Raw genomic sequence first — 17,248 nt, forward strand, 5'->3', positions numbered from 1 at the left:
TGAATGGTGGGAGCCTGCGGTGTGGGCAGGGAGGAGGAGGACGGCTGCGACGGGAGGTGACGAGGCTGTGGACTTGTGCTGCCCAGAAGGCGCAAAGATGCACCACCAGTTCACTGGCAGGGTTGTCCGGTTTCCTGGTTACAGCCTGTGGTGTATGAAATTCTGTGGCAAACTGGAAGTATGGAAATGCAGAAGTAGCAGAATTTCCCAAGTCATTTTAATGGAAATTTTGAATAGGGTAATTTTGGTTTTAGTGAGAACTGAGAAACAGGGAAATCCCATTGGGGAAGAAAAGGAATTTATGAGTTTGCTAGTCTTGGTTTTATAAAAAACATTCAGGACAATGCCCTAGTAGGTTCCTAGGAAGCAGGAGAATACCCAGCCCTAAAGCATCACATAGCTGTTAAGAGTGTACCAGCAGTGAGAGTGCAGCTAAATAATCAACTTGTATTCACGTCTGCGCGCACTTACTAAGCCTTCGTACGTGGTTTGAGTTATCGCCCGCTGGCCATTTCGTCGGCAACAGCTGCCTTTGTAAAATTCTTGTGATGGCTTTGATCACACGGGGCCTGGCTTGCGCAGGGGTCCCTACCTGGTCTGCGTCAAGGACAGCTGTGGGGGGCTGCGGAAGCCTCGCCTGCTGGTGCAAGGTCTCTCTTCTGGCAAGCCGAGATGCCTGTTGTCGTGACTGCCCAGTTTGTTCTTGTTTAGATGGCAGAGCTCGTATCTGCAGTGATTGGAGCACAGGATGCAGCCCTTTAAAACGTGTCCCACTGTTGATCTTAATTCTGGCCATGATTTTGGGGATGCCTGCTCTGTGAAGGTGTTCTCAGGCCAGGTCCATGTTAGCAAGTCACCTGGGGCAGCAGGAGCTGTCTGTAGGTGATGAAGATGGGGGTCCTGAGCCTCCCTGTGTTTTGGGGGTCACTTTCAAGTAGCTCTTTTGGGAGCGCCTTAGGTGGGCTGGAGCGCAGTTCGCGGTGACCCCTGAGGCAGCCCCGTGCCCCAGGAGTCCTGCCATCCCGACAGCTTTTCCTGGGAGCAGGGTGTCCGCTGGCCCCTTCTGCACCCCACCACATGCTGGTGACAGAAAATGTTGTCATTTAACCTGCAGCCTAACTAATTGCCCTTACAAAAAAATGTATTGAGTAGAGCAATACAAATAAACAAGAGAAGCTTGCCGAGGCCTTCAAACCCATTTTTGTTCATGACCAAACTGTTTAAACACTGAATTAAACAGCAAGCGTGGGATTTCTCCTCTGGCAAATGCAAAAGGTTGAGTTGGTGGGGAAAAAAAAGACTCAAAACACATCGAGGACTTGCCTCATTGCAGCATTTCAGACAAAAGAGGTGGAAATCTTGAGGCTAGGCAGGGTGCTGCGCAGACTGTGAAACGAACCTCTGTAGATGCTTGTGCGGTGCTTGTGGCTCCCTGTCCCCATCCCGCATCTCAGCACCCCACCAGCACACACCAGGGTAGAGACAAAAGCTCTTAGTGTTGGATGCTGCCCAGAGGCAGCATCCCAGAACCCACCAGCGCCAGAGTCCATCTGAGGGCTGATACAAGGGCACACTGGGGCTTGGAGCCGCGGGAGCCTGGCCGTGTGGTCCAGCACTGATGGTTGGAGGTGCTGAAAGTTTTCCTGACCCTGGGTGACGGCAGCTGGTGTTGTCTGCGGCAGGGTGGTCCTTCCTCTCTTGCCTGTGGTGGGAGCAGCACAGGGGCAGAGCTCTGGGCTTGTCTGGATGCCTCCAGTGCCCTCACCAGTTGCCCTCACTGCTTGGATTTCCTGATGGGCATGGACCTGTGAGCTACGCGATGTTTGGTGCATGGACGTGGTGGGAAGGCCCCGCTTGTGGCACTACTTCGGCCCAGCTGCTGAGAGGTGACTGTAATTTAAACACAGTGTGCACCTTTGCTGGAGGTGCTCCGTGACACAGGTGTAATCATAAGATTATTCCACCTCTTCCCTACCTCATTTCAGGTTTTTTGCTCAAGTTTCTCTCGCTTCTCATTCCTTGAGAGAAGTGAAACTTGCATTTCCAGAAGTGAAAGACTTGTGTGGTCATGAGTCTTCCTTATCAGATGATGCTGTTGAGTCCTTTCATCCCAGAGGCCTAGAGCGCCGTTTATAAACAGCGCTGAGCAAACTCGCCAGCCTGCCTGTGATGTGTGTTGGCTTCTTCCCTTCTGGTGATCAGGAGACCGAAGGACTGAGCTCAAGTGGTTTGTGCTTGATGTCACAAGAAATACGGGCCGGGAGCAGAGCCAGCACCTCCTGACACCCAGTTCACTGCTTTAGCCGCAAGATCATTACTTGTCTCTGGTCTCATTGTGTTTATTTTTATTTCCTTACTTTATTTATATTTCAAAGACTTTGAAGTTTCTTTGCCCTCCTTCTCCTGAGTGGCAGCAGCTCTGCTTTTGGAGGAGAAAGGAGAGTTCAGCTGGGATTCAAAGGCCATTCAGAGGCGTAACAAAGTCAGATTAGTGGAAGTGGTTTTCTAGTAAAAATAGTACAGGCAGTACTATATGGTGAGGTGAACTCTCTAAGAAGGGGTTGTCTCGTGCTCTGGGGTGGGTACGGCGGGGCCATGATGTGCGCTAGAGCCTGCGGCTCTGCCGCCGAAGCCCTGTGGTGGCCCGGGGATGGGCACCACTGTGGTACTGCAGCCTGCTGTGAGCCAGCCTCGGCTTTCCACCAGAGCACACAGGAAGGGAATTGGGCTCTTTTGAGACACACGAAGTCCCCGAGATCCAGCAGTGAAAGGCACAGCGCGCTTCCCCACGAAGCCCGGTGGGCTGAGCCAGCGTGGTCAGTACGTCCTTGGGCGAAGGTCTGCTGGGCACTGCCCCGTAGTCCCTCCTTGCTCCACCTTTGAGCCGCTTGGCAACGGGCTGCTCAGCTCCTGCATTTCCACCCTCCTTCTCCCTCTCTAGATCCAAGTTGGAAAATTCAACTACACAATTGCGATGCTGCACCTTGGGGGAGGAGAGACCGCGATCATCGTCTCCATTGTCATCTGCAGCATCTTGCTGGTCCTCTCCGTCGTAGGTAAGGGAACAGAGCAATGAGTTTCCACGTTTTTTCTCGTTAGATGTGGAGAGGTGAAGGTGACTTACTCACACGTTAGGAAACCTCTGAGTGCTGCTGTTGTGCGGTATCTGACACTGGTCTGGGTGCAGCAAGCAGCCACTCTTCTTTGTATGGGACCAAGCCAGCACCCAGGATCGAAGCTTCCTGCAGTGTGGGGCATTTGCTGGCTGCATTCATAGTTCAGCTCTGTTACTTGAGCCTGTGGTATTTATAACTTTACCCTTTTCCTCCAAATACTTAGTATATAGTGTACTATATACTTAGTGTATAGTAATTCTATAGTAACTTAGTAGCTACTGTAATACAAAATAGAGAAAGGCGTGAGAAACTGGTCTTGGACTGGACTCACTTGAACAGGGCTCGCTCACAGGCATGACTGTCCCAGACCATCCCAAAGGCCCACCAAGCCCGAGGTCCTGTCATCAATAACAGCCAGTGACAGGCGCCTGGCGAAGAGCATGAAGAAGAGAGCGAGCGTCCTTAGCTGCAGATCTGGAGCAGACACAACAGTTTGCTAACCTCACTGGAAGCTGTGCAACACACCTGTGTCCTTTGGCTAGGGTATCTTCTCATCGCATGTCCAGAATGACTGTGCAGCAAGAAACCTGTCAGTTCACAGCAAATCAGGTGTTTCTAATAGGGACTTAATTTATTTTTAATAAAGGTTATAATGCACACAATTTATTAAATGCACCACCCGTCATTAGAAACATATTTCTGGAGGCATGGGAAGACTGTCAGACATGAACAGTGTAATACAGGTGGTAAATGTCTTTAAAATCTGTGTTCATTAATCAGCTGGAATACATTAATATACAGTTAAGCTGAATATAAACAGCCCAGACCTAAACCGAATATGACAGTTACAGCACGATCATTAAATTCCATCTGGTTTTACTTATTTACAGATAATTGACAACTGACTGATCAGATACCAGTCTTGTTGTAGGTGTTAAACCAAGACTGAGTTTAGCTTTCTGCACCCGTGTCAGCGGAGGACCGCTCTGATCCCAGCTGCAGCTGCTCCTAAGCCCTAGTCCAAAAGGCTCGTTCCCTTCCTCTTTTCCAGCTCTCTTTGTGTTTTGCACAAAGAGCCGCAGAGCAGAGCGCTACTGGCAGAAAACCCTGCTCCAGATGGAGGAGATGGAGTCACAGATCCGGGAGGAAATCCGCAAAGGTAAGTCACCGTGCTGGGCGCCAAGGAGGAGCCAGGACTGGGAGGGAGACGCCAGAATAGCAGGGTTGAAGCCATTCGCCTTCTACTCTGTAGAAGTTTGTAGAATTATTTACAGGAGAATTTCTGTCATTGCCTTCGAGCATCGGCAGGGTTTGTGAATGTGGCTCAGCGGCTGGAAGTGTGGCTGTGCCGCTGTCTTGCTGCCTGGCTCAGGCAAACCACTGACCTTCAGTGCCACTGGTTTACCTGTCCTCGTTTAACGTCCCTTGGCCATGTCACAGGGTTGCTTGAAGGCCACACTAACCTGTACTGTGCTTTACCGTCGAGTGCAACAGAAATCGCGGCACACTCCTGCTAGAGCAATGGGAGAAGGCAATGCAAGCATCTGCATCTGCTGTCCCCGCGGCCCGTGACTCTGCTGTGCGGGCTGAGGTCCTCCTCCTGCAGAACCCGCTGGGGGCTGCTCTCCTGGAGGCAGGGGACCCATTCCCTCCATCAGCACTGCGGGATGCTGATGGTTAGACCCCGACGCAATCGGCTGCTCCTCGAGAAGCCCTGCTTCAGCCCACTCGAGGGAAAGGCTCGAGGAGGCAGAGATGAGACGTGCCACGTATTGCCGTGCCAGCCTGCTTACTGTCTCAGCTGGTGGAGTATAGCAGCTCTTACCATCTGCGGGTCTCTTTGTGTAAGGTTTTGCGGAACTGCAGACAGACATGACAGACCTGACCAAGGAGTTAAACCGCAGCCAGGGAATCCCGTTCCTGGAGTACAAGCACTTTGTCACCCGGACGTTCTTCCCCAAAGTAAGGTGATAAGCGTGTCACGGGCACCTAATCGCTCCCAGGTCCCTCCTAACCAGATCAGGGCTGTGCTTTCCCCCTTCTAAAGCGTCATTATAGTGTAACAAAATCATTCCACTGTTATATATTTAGTTGTCACGTATTTCAGCCTCAATTATCATCAAAAGTTGAGCTGTAGCTCCTGGGGTGTGAAGTAGGGTCAGGCTCGCTCGCACACGATAGGAGCCCAGCGGCGGCACCGTCTTCACAGTCGCTCTGGCTCGCCCGGTTGATGCCGTTGGACACCCTCTTCCGAAAGCACTCTCTCCCGTGAGCAGAAAGTGCTGGGGACTCCCCCTTCTCCCCAGGGGCTCCAGTGTCACCCCACTCTGTTCGGTGGGGGCTGAGGCTGAAGGGTGGCTGAAGGGCGGCTGAAGGGCGTAGCTGCTGGCGACGTTCAGGGAGAGGGGGCTTTTTCTTCTACCCAGCATCCCCAGCTCCTCTGCCGGTCCTTAGGAGCTCGTTGGATGTCTCCATCTCCCTCTTTCTCTCCTCTCCGGCAAAGGCTGGGTGCATGGCGCTCCCAGTAAGACGCCCCTTGTGCTCCCAGTCCCAGTCTGTCTGCCCAGCATCCTCCTCCAGGGCCGCACCAGACGCGCCGGTGCCATAATTCCCGTCACCGGCTGCTCCGCTGTGTCGCTGTGGGCCCTTAACAGCGGCTGTATTTCACCCCTGAGGCAATTGCATTTCAGTGGTGAGGAGCGAGATGATGATTTATGACTGCAGAGTGTTTCATTAGTAGTTATTACTCAGGTTTTTAAGTTATCCAATCTCTATATATCTGCACGCTAGAGTCTTTAAGAATCCGTCTGCTATATGAATGTTGGAGATTTAAACATTTTTCCCATCTGTTTCAAAAGTTACATATGTTAAAACACACAGTACTCCTCTATTTTGACTTAGTCTTCTATAATGCGTTCTCTTCTGGGATTTTTCTAGCTGTCAAATTAGTCTATTTGCAGTCTCCCTACCCTAACGGCCTCGTGTCTGTGCAGACATCTGCCTCCCCCCATTCTTGTGGTGTTTGCTCATTCAAGAGCCTCTTGCAAAGTGTTAAAGGGTTTGTAAACCATACCCATGCATTTCTTCCTAATGGGTGGTCTTCAGTCCCGATGACATGTCTCTCCATCTCGTTCCCTTGCGGTGCGCGGCGAAGGAGGATGTCCCTGGCGGGGTGCAGCCGCCCTCCGCTAACGCTATGCTTGCTTGCAGTGTTCCTCGCTCTACGAGGAGTGCTACATCCTGCCGTCCCAGCAGCTCAGCTCCCAGGTGGGCTCCCAGGTCCAGGAAACTCATCCACTCCTGGTGGGGGAATGGAAAGTGAGTAACCCAGTAACAAAACAAACACTCCTGAGTGGTTGCAAGCCATACTCGCGTGTGTTGACAATGCTGCGTGCTTTCTTGTGGTGCGTGGGGGATGCTTAATCACTGAAAACAATTAACACATACCAGCTTCAAATCAGCTTTGGCTGATTGGAGACGGCAGATCTGTGGATCTGCTCTCACACGGAGCTCTGTCCCGAGATTCTCCCCTGCTCCAGTGTGGGTTTTTCTTCCTGGGTGTATCACATTGTACGTCACCTCAGTCCGCAGTTCATCATAAAGGAGATTTCTCCCAAGCAGGGGCTTGGTAAAAGCTGTTGTCCCAGAGCTGGGTTTCATGTGGGCAAGAAGGAGGAACTGAAGAATCAGTCACTTAGGTTGGAAGGGAGATCTGCTTAAAGCAGCTCCAACTAGATGAGGTTGCTGAGGGCCTTGTCCAGCTGCGACAAATGTCTTCAAGGATGGAAGTCCCCCAGTTCCATTGACTGACCACCTGAAAGGTGAAAATTTCCTTCCTTACATTTAATCAGTGTCCCATGCTCTATCTGGTGTCCCTTGCCTCTCGTCCTAGCACTGTGCCAGCAGAGAAGAGCCTGGCTCTGTCTTCTCCGCCCTCCCCCCTGCCAGTGGGGCAGCTGAAGACTGCAGTAAGATCTCCCCTTATCGCTTCTTCTTAAGGCTGACCAAACCCAGCCCTCTCCAGCTCTCCTCGTACGCCCACTAATTGTTTTGGCAGCCCTAAGCTGCACTTGCTCCCATTTGCCAACATCTGTCTCATAGCGGGTAGCCCAAAACTGGCCACAGTACTCCAGTAGCCTCACAAGCGCTGAGCAGAGAGGAATGGCCACTGCCCCTGTCCCGCTGGCCGAGCTGCTTCTGATACAGCCCCGGAGGCAGTCGTGCCCCTGCCAGTAAAGCGTGCTGCTGACCTGAGCCTTCAGCTCAGCACCTCTGCGTTCAGCAGGGACATCCTTGCAGTCGGGAATGATAAAAGCTGGAGGAAAACAAGCAGAAGGGTTTTTCTCACTCTGCTTTCTAAATTTCTCTTTAGATCCCTGAAAACTGCAGACCCAATATGGAAGAAGGAATCTCGCTGTTCTCCACCTTACTCAACAACAAGCACTTTCTCATCGTGTTCGTCCATGCTCTCGAGCAACAGAAGGATTTCGCTGTTAGAGACAGGTATGAGCTTCAGAACAAAAGACCTGGCAGCTGGAGGAGAATGATTTATTCCTAACCTGTAAGCAATCCAGCCCGTGACCGGAGCCGTGTGTTTCAGCTGAAGGTTGAGTTACACTTGCCTCCCACTTTCCTATTAGAAACAGGCGACCATAAACCTCTGTTAGTCTGAAGAGCACTGAAAGGTACAGTGAGTGACTCACTCATGAGTGTTTGTATCCCTGAACACTTGGTTTACCGGTAAGAGGGTGTGAGCTGACCCAAGGTCCTGCAGCACTGGAAGAGGGTTTGAAGTTTTAACACGGTTGAGAAGGCTCATGAAAATTGTCTGAAATGCTGCCTGTGTGTTTTGGGGCTTTTTTATGCCAGTCAGCAGTTTAGTCTTGTTGTATTGGTCCTTGAGTCTTACACAGCTCTGTGTTTCAGATGTAACCTGGCCTCCCTGCTTACTATTGCATTGCATGGGAAACTGGAGTATTACACCAGCATCATGAAGGACCTCTTGGTGGATCTAATAGATGCTTCAGCTTCCAAAAACCCCAAGCTGATGCTGAGGAGAACAGAATCTGTGGTGGAGAAGATGCTCACCAACTGGATGTCCATCTGCATGTACAGCTATCTCAGAGTAAGAGAACCAGATGACTGCTGTTGTGGGTGTGAGCTCAGCACTGCATGCCGCGGCAGCGAGGGGTGCGCGGCACAGCTGAGGACCTGCCAGCGTTGCCACTTGAACAGGCACTAATGGTTGACAAACTCCAGAGTATCGAAAGGTTCAAGTGTGGAAAAGCAACCGTAAGTTCAGTTGCTTCTCCACTTCTGCCTGGGGATTTGGTGAGATCAGACTTCGTGGCAGACCTTTCCTAAGGCCAGAGCACAAAGTAACGTTTTCACCATGCTTGAGAAGAGAGCCGTAGGGGGGTTGAAAAATAACCAGAATGGCTTGAGGTTTTGGAAACCGTTCCAGTTATTTGTTGTTTTCTCTGACCAGCTCACGCAGCCAGTTCAGCATTGTCTGTCTTGAGCACGAGAGCCCCGGCTGTCGGGAGCCGCGGTGGCACCGGGGCTGGAGGCTGCTCCGTGCCAGTGCCTGGGGGTATGTGGGGCTTCTTATGTGGGAGGAGTCCTCGTGGTTCCATACTGGCCAGACAGATCTTAGCAGGAGAGGAGGGATTCCTGTCCCAGAAGCCTGACTGTCTTCCGATGGTAACGAAAAGGAATATATTTGGCATCTCGGAGCACATCAGCAGTCCATCTGCTCAGTGCTTTATCTCCAACATTTGCCAGTTCTGGTTGGAATTTCCCAGAAGAATTGAGCAATAACTTAATTGATTCCATGGCAGTTAATTGGAGGACACCCCATTATACCCACAGGGGAGAGTCTTGAAAAAGCCTTTGAAAAATCTCTTTTCCCGAAGTGTTTGCTATAGCCACATAAGCAATGCTGTATTGTCCTCATGCGTATCATAATGTCTTCTGATCCCAGCTGATGACCACTTTTTGTCCTAAAGCCTATGCTTTTGTAACTCATAATCTTTAATTTTAGTTCAAATAGTTAGCCAGTATAATGAAAGAAAAGTTACAGGACCGAATTAGGATGTCTGTGCTGATGCAGCGTGACTATCCAGCCTGTAAGAGCAGAAAAGAGTGAATTCATGACATTTTTTTTTAAGCTTCAGTTTTTGTGCCTATAGTTAAACCATTGGAGAAAAAAAGTGCTGATCTCTCCTTTTGGAGAGTGGAGACCACATGTGAGGCATCTGATCCAACGCCAGTTTGTGCTAAAAATGGACATTGTGCAAGAAGGCTTTCTCGGGGAGGGGGGGGGAAGAGGAAAGTTGAGTCTTATCACGCGGGCCTGAAGACTTGGGCACGTTATATAGCTAATTAATGGCGAGGGACTTGGGAGTGCTGGCCCACCGCCCTCTCCTGGGGCGCCTGGCGTGGAGGTGCCCATCACCATGGGCTTGGCCAGAGTCTGTGTCGGGGCCGGTGGCTGTCCTGCGGCTGAGGTGATACCAGCGTGAGCTGTGAGCTGGCTTTCCCGTGCCGTGCAGCCCTGGCCCGCCCCACGGAGGGAGGAGGAAGGACAAGGTATGGACGGGAGCAGGCCTGCAGGGCGGCGGGGGCCCTTAGCAGAGTGATGGACCACCAGCTGAACCTGCATTTCCATCCGTCTGCGGATGGGTCCTCAGCAGGGGCTAACGTAGCACGCTGGGTTTGCAGTCCCCTCCTCGCTTCGTGTGCCATGGCAGTGCAAACCATCGTGGCACTTTGTACCGCAGCCTATTTCGCATTTCTTAAAAGCAAATGCTAGAGTGCAATAAAGAGTTGATTTCCAAGAGACATTCACATCACATGTGCCCCACAGTGAAGGTGGGGGACCTGATTAGAGGAGAAACCACGCTGCCTGCCGAAATATGGAGGAGGAGGAGAACTGATCAGACAGAAATGTCCGGAGAGGCCCTTTGACTGTCGCAGGTGGACATGGGCTCAGCAAAGGGATGGGAGGTCTCGGTCCAGGTCAGCAGAGCCGGGGCCTTCCCTGCCGCGCAAATGAGCACGGAGCCACTGCCGTCAGACAGACGGCATCTCCTCACACGCGGGCTGGTGTCAGCTCAGGGCTGTGATTTAAATACTAGCAATAGTCAAACGCCTCCCATGTGCCTTGCTTTCCTCTGGATCAAACTCTGTTGCCTTCAGAGAGGCATTTCTTGGTTAAAAAAAGAGGCTGCCCGCCTGCCTGTAGCACTGGTCTGTCAGACGTGTGACGATGGGTCTGGTTTTCATTCCTGAATTATCCCCATTAATCACAACGTCTATTTGAAACAGCTGCTGCAAAGGTCCCTGCCGTTGTGCAGTGGAAAAATTCCAAGTGCTTGTATTTTCCCTTGTAAGTCAACGCTACATGCTCGAAACATTTGTTTTGTATTAATGTTCTGCCTAACAGTCCGTCCATTTGTGTTTTGGGGGAAAATGATTTGAAGAAGCTGTCTTCAACTGGGAAGGAGTCGCAGGCCACAGTCACTAGTGGTCTGAACATGTGGAGGGCACCTGAAGGCGATGGAGCCACCCCTCCGACGGGGGAGGTTTGGCTGGGTGCGTGCAGGAGATGTGATGGAGAACTAGCAGGAGGCTTGCTGCTCGCGACCAGATTCAGAGGAAACTTGCAGCATTTGCAGAATCGATGCAGACTTCTGTTTCTGCAGAACTGAGTGAGAATTGTAGATAAAATGGTCCATGTTTCTACTTTCTGCTACAGCTTTGGTGGAAAATGCTGGAAAGAAAGCCTTCCCCATGAGATACCGTGGTACCATTGTGCCTGACTCCTAACAGGATCAGGGGACTGGGAATTAAAGGAAAATTAAGGTCCTGGAATTCAGCTTTTAGGTCTGGGTCCAAGCTTCCCAAAGTTTTGCATATGGGATGGAGCTGAGGGTTGGTTCTTCACAGAATGCAAATAGATAATCGTCCCAAAATTAGCAGGCACTCGGGATAAGCAGCTGTTTTCTGTGCTTTTCCCACCCCAGCCTCACCAAGACATTTTGGAAATGGCTGTAACGTGTTCCTGGGAGGACATCTCTAATGACTTGTCAGCCTTGTTAATAGGGCAGCAACATGTGAATCCAGTCTGTGCTCTAAACCCTTTTTTTTTTCCCAAGCATATAAAACCCAAGCCCTCCCACACTCACGGTGCGTGAAACTGTTCAAGTAATGCCAGCCTTGAACTGTGCTTTCCATTACTGCAAAGTTATTTCAGTGCCCTGGGTAGCTTTAAGAGCCCGTAACAGTTCAGTCAAAAATGAAAATGAAGTCTCATTAAAATACATTCACAATAGGAGGAAAAAGGCCCCAGACTGTGTTTTTTTAAGTACTTTTTTGTCCTGAATCAGCACTGATCTCTTCTAGTTAAACTTCCTTTCTCCCAACTAGCCAAGTCCAAAGACAGTTTTGATTCGTTTCCAGATGAGTTTTCTGAACAGCGCTTGAGGTTTCCAAGTTTGCCATTTTATCTCTAGTCCCTGCCTGCCAGCCCTGCTTTCCCCTCTTTGAAATTTGCTGTCTGATTAGCACTTTTGCAGATTTCCATAACATCCCACAGTTCCTGAGCCTGAAAGCCAAAAAGCCAAAACAGAAATAGTATCTCTCCGGCAGAGCGCTGTCGTTCCTTCCCATGAGGCCAGTCCTGCTCACGCACGCTGCGGCGGGTCCGAACGCCGCTCCTCCGCTTCCCAGTGCCCCACGGTCAGCCCCGACCCCTGCAGCCTGTGACGGTTTCAAGCTGTAAAGAGCTCCTGCATCAGCAGGACTCACAATTTTTGATGGTTTTGGAGGCAGCCGCGTAGCTGTTGGCAGCTCCTCGTGTCTCTCTGTAGCCGCAGACAGGGCCAGAGCTTCCCATGGGGAACACGGGGCAGGGTCCAAACCCCGGCACTGATGTTAGCCCCGCGTTCGTCCCTGCTGTGGGCTCGCGCACACGCGACATAAACAGAGTTCCTCTTCGTAGCAGGGCCAGCATCGGGATCTGTCGGCACTTGCGTGGGGTCAGCTTGGCCACGCTCCTCCGTTCGCAGTGTGGGGAAGGCAGGTACCGCAGCCAGGGGATGTCCCCGTGCCGGTGTCAGCCTCTTGCTTGCTATCTCGTACTCCCACCTTTCTCTCAGAAACTAACTCTTCTTTATGGCTTCTGACACTTTCCCTACTCTGTTCATGATCCTCAACTTCTCCGCGTCCCCAGAACTTCACATCTTTCTCCGCTTTCTGGAAGCCGTGCCTTCCTCCATTTCCAGCACCGGCAGCTCTTCTCCCGAGCCCATTTCATGCTGCGTGCTCAGAAGGAGCATTGCAGGAAGTCATTAAACCCCAGCAGAAGGCCCAAGGAGCTTCCCTGTGTTCATAAAAAAGTTGCCCTCAGAAAATCAAGCGGGTGCACCATTGGCACAGATGGTGCATGCCCACCTACGGCCCTGCTGTAGTGTCTTATCGACAACTGCGCCAAACACAGCCCAATCAAAATTGACATCAAACTAATTGCTTTAGCAATTATAGGGCAATTAGAATAAAAGATCCACCAAGTCTTAATTAAGAAGCAGATTGAACAGGATTTAGCAGCTCCTAGCTGAGAAATATCAAAATCATTCGATATCTGTTGTCTTGAGTAGGATTTCAGATGGCAGGAATGTTTGTGTGGGGGGTGTGTGATGCTCAGAACGTACATAAATGTGCAATAATTTGCACTTGCCTCATTGGAAGGAAATTGCACATGAACATTAGGGAGAATGGGATGTACTCCAGTACTGAAAAGTTCCTTAAGAAAATAGCTAGTGTTTTACTTGCACATCAGCGTAGCAGACAGAAGTGGATCAGAAATCTGGCATTAAACCATGTAGCTGAACCGCATCGCAAATAGCTGCTCCCTGTTATGTTTTTTGTTTTCATTGCAGCAGTGTCACAATTCACCTCTCTCCTGTAAGACGAAGTTTGATGAATGTAAGGAGTTAAATGATGTGTTTGCTTGCTGTCGCATGGGAACAGCTTGTTGACCCTGATCCTTTCTGTTTTGCTGTGATCAGGGCTCTGCTGTGGTATGAGAAGTATGAACACTGGTTCCCAGAGCCACAGGCACATGCCGTGGGCTCAATTCCATGGATTTCAATGGCAAACCAGGCAGTGCAAAGAGGGGAAAAGAGAGAAAGCTGGGCGCCCAAGTATCTCTGTAGACCTGGATTTTTGTGCACGTCAGCTCCATCCTGGTCCTGCTGAGCGCAGTACGTTGTACAGTCTGCGCCCTGTCAGATTGCAAGAAACATCTCTGTACTGGAGTGTGCCAGATTCTCCCTGAAGTTCGTGTGTAATTTCACATGTAAATTCATGCACATTTGTATTTTGCTGAGCATCGTGCATGCACGTACCCACTCAGCACAGCGATGCATATGCCCCTACCTTCTGAGCGGTACCCGAGCGCTCTGCCCGTGAGACAGCAAATGCTGGCACAGCCTGTTGGTGGCAATCCACGGCCCCGCGGTACTTGCTGGAGAAGTTGGATGGGGTATGTTGATGCTGACAATCACAGCTCACCCTCCCCGAAAGTTGCCTGCGGCTGTTGTCGGCTGTTATGTGCTCTTCCCCATCTGTGCTGTCACGTTGCCACAAGTCTGAAAACTTCTGAGCAGCCTCAGAGAGATGCTGGTGGGAGTCGGCCCGGGGGGGCAATGGCTCCGAGCACCCACCAGCCATTTGCAGCGCTTGCGGTGGATCAGTCCAGCTCCCTGATGAGCAGAGGCAACTTCAGTGTCCGTGCAGAGCCTGTCGCCACCATGCCGCGGGAAGGAGTTACCACCACCAGGTCCGGTGTGCTTACTTGGTCTTCTTTCCTTTCCCCAGGAGACGGTCGGAGAGCCCTTCTTCCTGTTGATCTGTGCCATCAAACAGCAGATTAACAAAGGGTCCATCGACGCCATTACGGGGAAAGCCAGGTACACCCTCAACGAGGAGTGGCTCCTGAGGGAGAACATCGAGGCAAAGCCGAGGGTGAGTACGTACACCCCAGGGGTCTGACGGGCGCGTGCCCTGTGGGGGTAGCTGTGCAAGAGGATGATTTGGTGCCCATGCAGGCGTGATAACCATGTAAATTATACACCTGCACAGGCACCTTGCTGCTGCCTAAGCTCACAGCTACAGAACAAGGCGCGCGATGACAGTTTGTTTTCATGACTGTCCCGCGGTGGGCTCAGATTAGGGGTGGAGGGAGGTAAGAAAGTTTGTTCTGCTGTATTCAGAGAGTTAAAGTAACAGGTTTACCATTCCCAGCAAAAGAGCATCTTCACTAGCCGTGGGAAGGTGCCGGCTGTGACCCCGAGTCCCGGCGTGAGGGCTTTGCCCAGGCTGTCACGGGGCTGGTGCTGCAAAGCGGCTCTGCAAAATGCCTCCTGCAGGGACAGGGCAGACGAGGGCTGTGCGTGTGAAGGGCTCGCTTCCCTCCAGCGCCTGACACAGAATTCAGCAAACGCCTTTCCAGAGCCCGGGTCAAATCCTGCTTTCAATTACCTGGCATAAATCTGGAGCAGCTTCACTGAAGACAGTGGGTTACCCCAGATGTGCATCACTGTAACTCAGAGCAGGTTCGAGCTCCACATCCTCTGCGGATTCCTGTTACCAATTGACCTGTAAATTTACAGTGCAGACCGAGAGGGGTTGGCAGCAGGGCGCAAAGTATTAGCTTTCTCGGCAGAAATGGTAACTTCATAAGTCTGAGCAGGGGAAGTGCGGCTGCTTCCTACTTTGCTAGAAGAGAAAGAAGAGTATGAACAGGGTATGTCGGAGGAAGGAGAGCAACTGCAGGGTTAGTGCTAACTCACTGGCAATCCCCCACATTGCTGGTAACTGAACCTCTGCTTCAGAGAAAACCTGCATAGTATACAAAGTGAAATAACGTCTTCATTTAATGCCATGGAGAGAGTTGGACTTCACCTGTGCATTCACGTTGTTCTCATAGTCAAGGATGCTGGCTCTGTATGCTGCTACTGAAAAGCAGTATTTGCAAAGGAACCTCTAGGTTGCAAAGCGAAGGCGCAGCGTTGCCCTCTGGTTCAGGCGCGCCAAGGAGCGGAGGACACAAGCAGAGGCAGAGCTGAGGCCATCCCAGAGCGAAGCCCCTGGGTGGAGAGGGTTTTTTATAGGAAGAAAGTCTCTCTCATTGCCCTGCCGCTTTCTGCTGCGGCTGTAGCAGCAGCTGTGCCTCCCTGAGGTCTGAGCTGCTGTTTCTGGTGGCCCCTTGCAGCTGCTTGTCCCGCTGTTCGGTAGGCTCTCGAGCAGGTTGCTGGGTGACGCTGGTGGTGGGCTCCAGGGCTGCAGCAGACCCAGCCTGCAGCGTGCTTAAAGCTTGTTTAAACAAAGGAGCTCGGCCCATTGCGTCAGGGAGAGGCTGAGCAATGAGCCTTGGCGGTCCCATTAGTCACCCATCGGAGCCGAGAAGCTGAGGACATGACTGGTTATGGGGGCTGACCTTTCCTCCCGCCCCCAAGGTGGTCTCTGTGCGTCAGGGCTAAGGCCCATTAGCAAGGCAGCATGAGAGGAGGTTGCAGTGTCGCTCCCTGGCTCCGTCAACAAACGGGGCCTTCAGCCTCCGGCGGCTATAAATCAGCACCTCTCACTAGCGGTAAAGCCTCGATGACCGCATTTGTTCAGCCTGATTTCCAGCAGCACAGGGCCCAGAGCACACCAGAGCTCTGCAGGCGCCTCCACGCATCCTTGGTAGCCACAGAACTGGGCAGGTCACCCCTAACTCAGCCTCTGCCTGCAGAACCTCAACGTCTCCTTCCAAGGCTGCGGGATGGACTCCCTGAGCGTCAGGGCCATGGACACGGACACGCTCAGCCAAGTGAAGGAGAAGATTCTGGAGGCCTTCTGCAAGAACGTCCCCTACTCCCAATGGCCAAGGGTGGAAGACGTTGACCTCGGTAAGGACTAGGTGCATGGGACCACTCAGTCCTTGAAACCAGATGAAGCGCCTGGTGTCGCATGGTAGCTCTTGGCATCTACCAGAAGGCAGTGGGCAATGCAGCACTGACAGAGGGCAGACATTAGAGCAGCCCTTTCCTGAGGATGGTCTTCAGGAATGAGTGATGAGACCAGATACTGGTGGGCAGGAATAAAGCAGCTGTAATGAGCCCATGGACTCCTGTCCCGCCATGGGTCTGTCATTTGTCTATCCAGTGGCCAGTTCCTCCTCCCAACATTTACGAAGGATCCAGGGACAATGCTAGTAAGAGAAACCCACACTGTCTGTGGTGTCTCCATGCCACGCAGCGGGCTGTGGAGATGCACCCTGGCTGGCCACAATCGCAAGGCGTGACATTCAGTGGGGTCAGGGCCAGGGGGAGTCTCCATAGAAAAACGCCCTGGGCAGGAGCAGTGACGGGGCCCTGCTTCTCTTAGCTGGTGCACGTGGCATGTCCCCGTTCACAGATACATGACCAGCTCTGCCCTGTGAGGAGGCACCACCAACCTTCAGTGGCCATGTGCAGGCCACGCAGCATCTCATCTGCCTGGTGCTCCATGAGGCAGGTCCCACACAGACCCCAGGGGTGAGATGGGGAGAGGGGAAGGGGGAGATGTGCCCCTCCCTGTCTCTCCCAGCAGAGCCTCTGTCACCTCTCCCAGCTCCATCCAGGTCTGCTCTAGTCTGGAAAGCCCCACTCCAGGGGCTAACCCTGGAGGCCATTGCTAAACATCTGCTCTGGTTTCTCAGAGCCCATGTGGCCTTGACAGTGGGGCTGTGCAGCCCCGAGTGCTGCGTGGCCAGTCCCCGGAGCCTCAGGCCCTGCTGCGCGTGCCTCCTTCGGGCTGGTGTCTCACCTCTCCCCTCTCTGTGCCCAGAGTGGTTCGCCACCAGCACCGACAGCTACATCCTCCGGGACCTTGATGACACCTCGGTGGTGGAGGACGGCAGGAAGAAACTCAACACATTAGCACATTACAAGGTAAACCTGCCACGCTGCAGGAAAGCTTTGCCTCCTCGGAGCCTGCCTGGCCTCAGGGGCGAGCTGCGGTTCCCCCTCCAAAAACAGGATTATCAGGAACAAGCAGGGAGGTTGCCATAGCTCCGTGAGAGCTTCCGGGGAATAGACATCTGC

The 17,248-nt window shown here is 52.1% G+C and overlaps 1 protein-coding gene across 1 annotated transcript in view; it reads left to right on the forward strand.

Annotated features, from left to right (window-relative positions):
- The window catches only part of PLXND1 (plexin D1), an 83,872-nt gene that overhangs the window by 51,786 nt on the left and 14,838 nt on the right, over window positions 1–17,248 (forward strand). Inside the window, exons 20-28 of the mRNA XM_063347778.1 lie at window positions 2,942–3,056; window positions 4,168–4,275; window positions 4,966–5,078; window positions 6,327–6,434; window positions 7,489–7,619; window positions 8,043–8,241; window positions 13,998–14,144; window positions 15,916–16,072; window positions 16,992–17,095. Coding sequence (XP_063203848.1) covers window positions 2,942–3,056; window positions 4,168–4,275; window positions 4,966–5,078; window positions 6,327–6,434; window positions 7,489–7,619; window positions 8,043–8,241; window positions 13,998–14,144; window positions 15,916–16,072; window positions 16,992–17,095 — 1,182 coding nt within the window. The remainder of the gene's footprint in view (window positions 1–2,941; window positions 3,057–4,167; window positions 4,276–4,965; window positions 5,079–6,326; window positions 6,435–7,488; window positions 7,620–8,042; window positions 8,242–13,997; window positions 14,145–15,915; window positions 16,073–16,991; window positions 17,096–17,248) is intronic.

The sequence above is a fragment of the Chroicocephalus ridibundus genome, chromosome 10 (genome assembly GCF_963924245.1).
Source record: "Chroicocephalus ridibundus chromosome 10, bChrRid1.1, whole genome shotgun sequence".
Classification (NCBI taxonomy): Eukaryota; Metazoa; Chordata; class Aves; order Charadriiformes; family Laridae; genus Chroicocephalus; species Chroicocephalus ridibundus.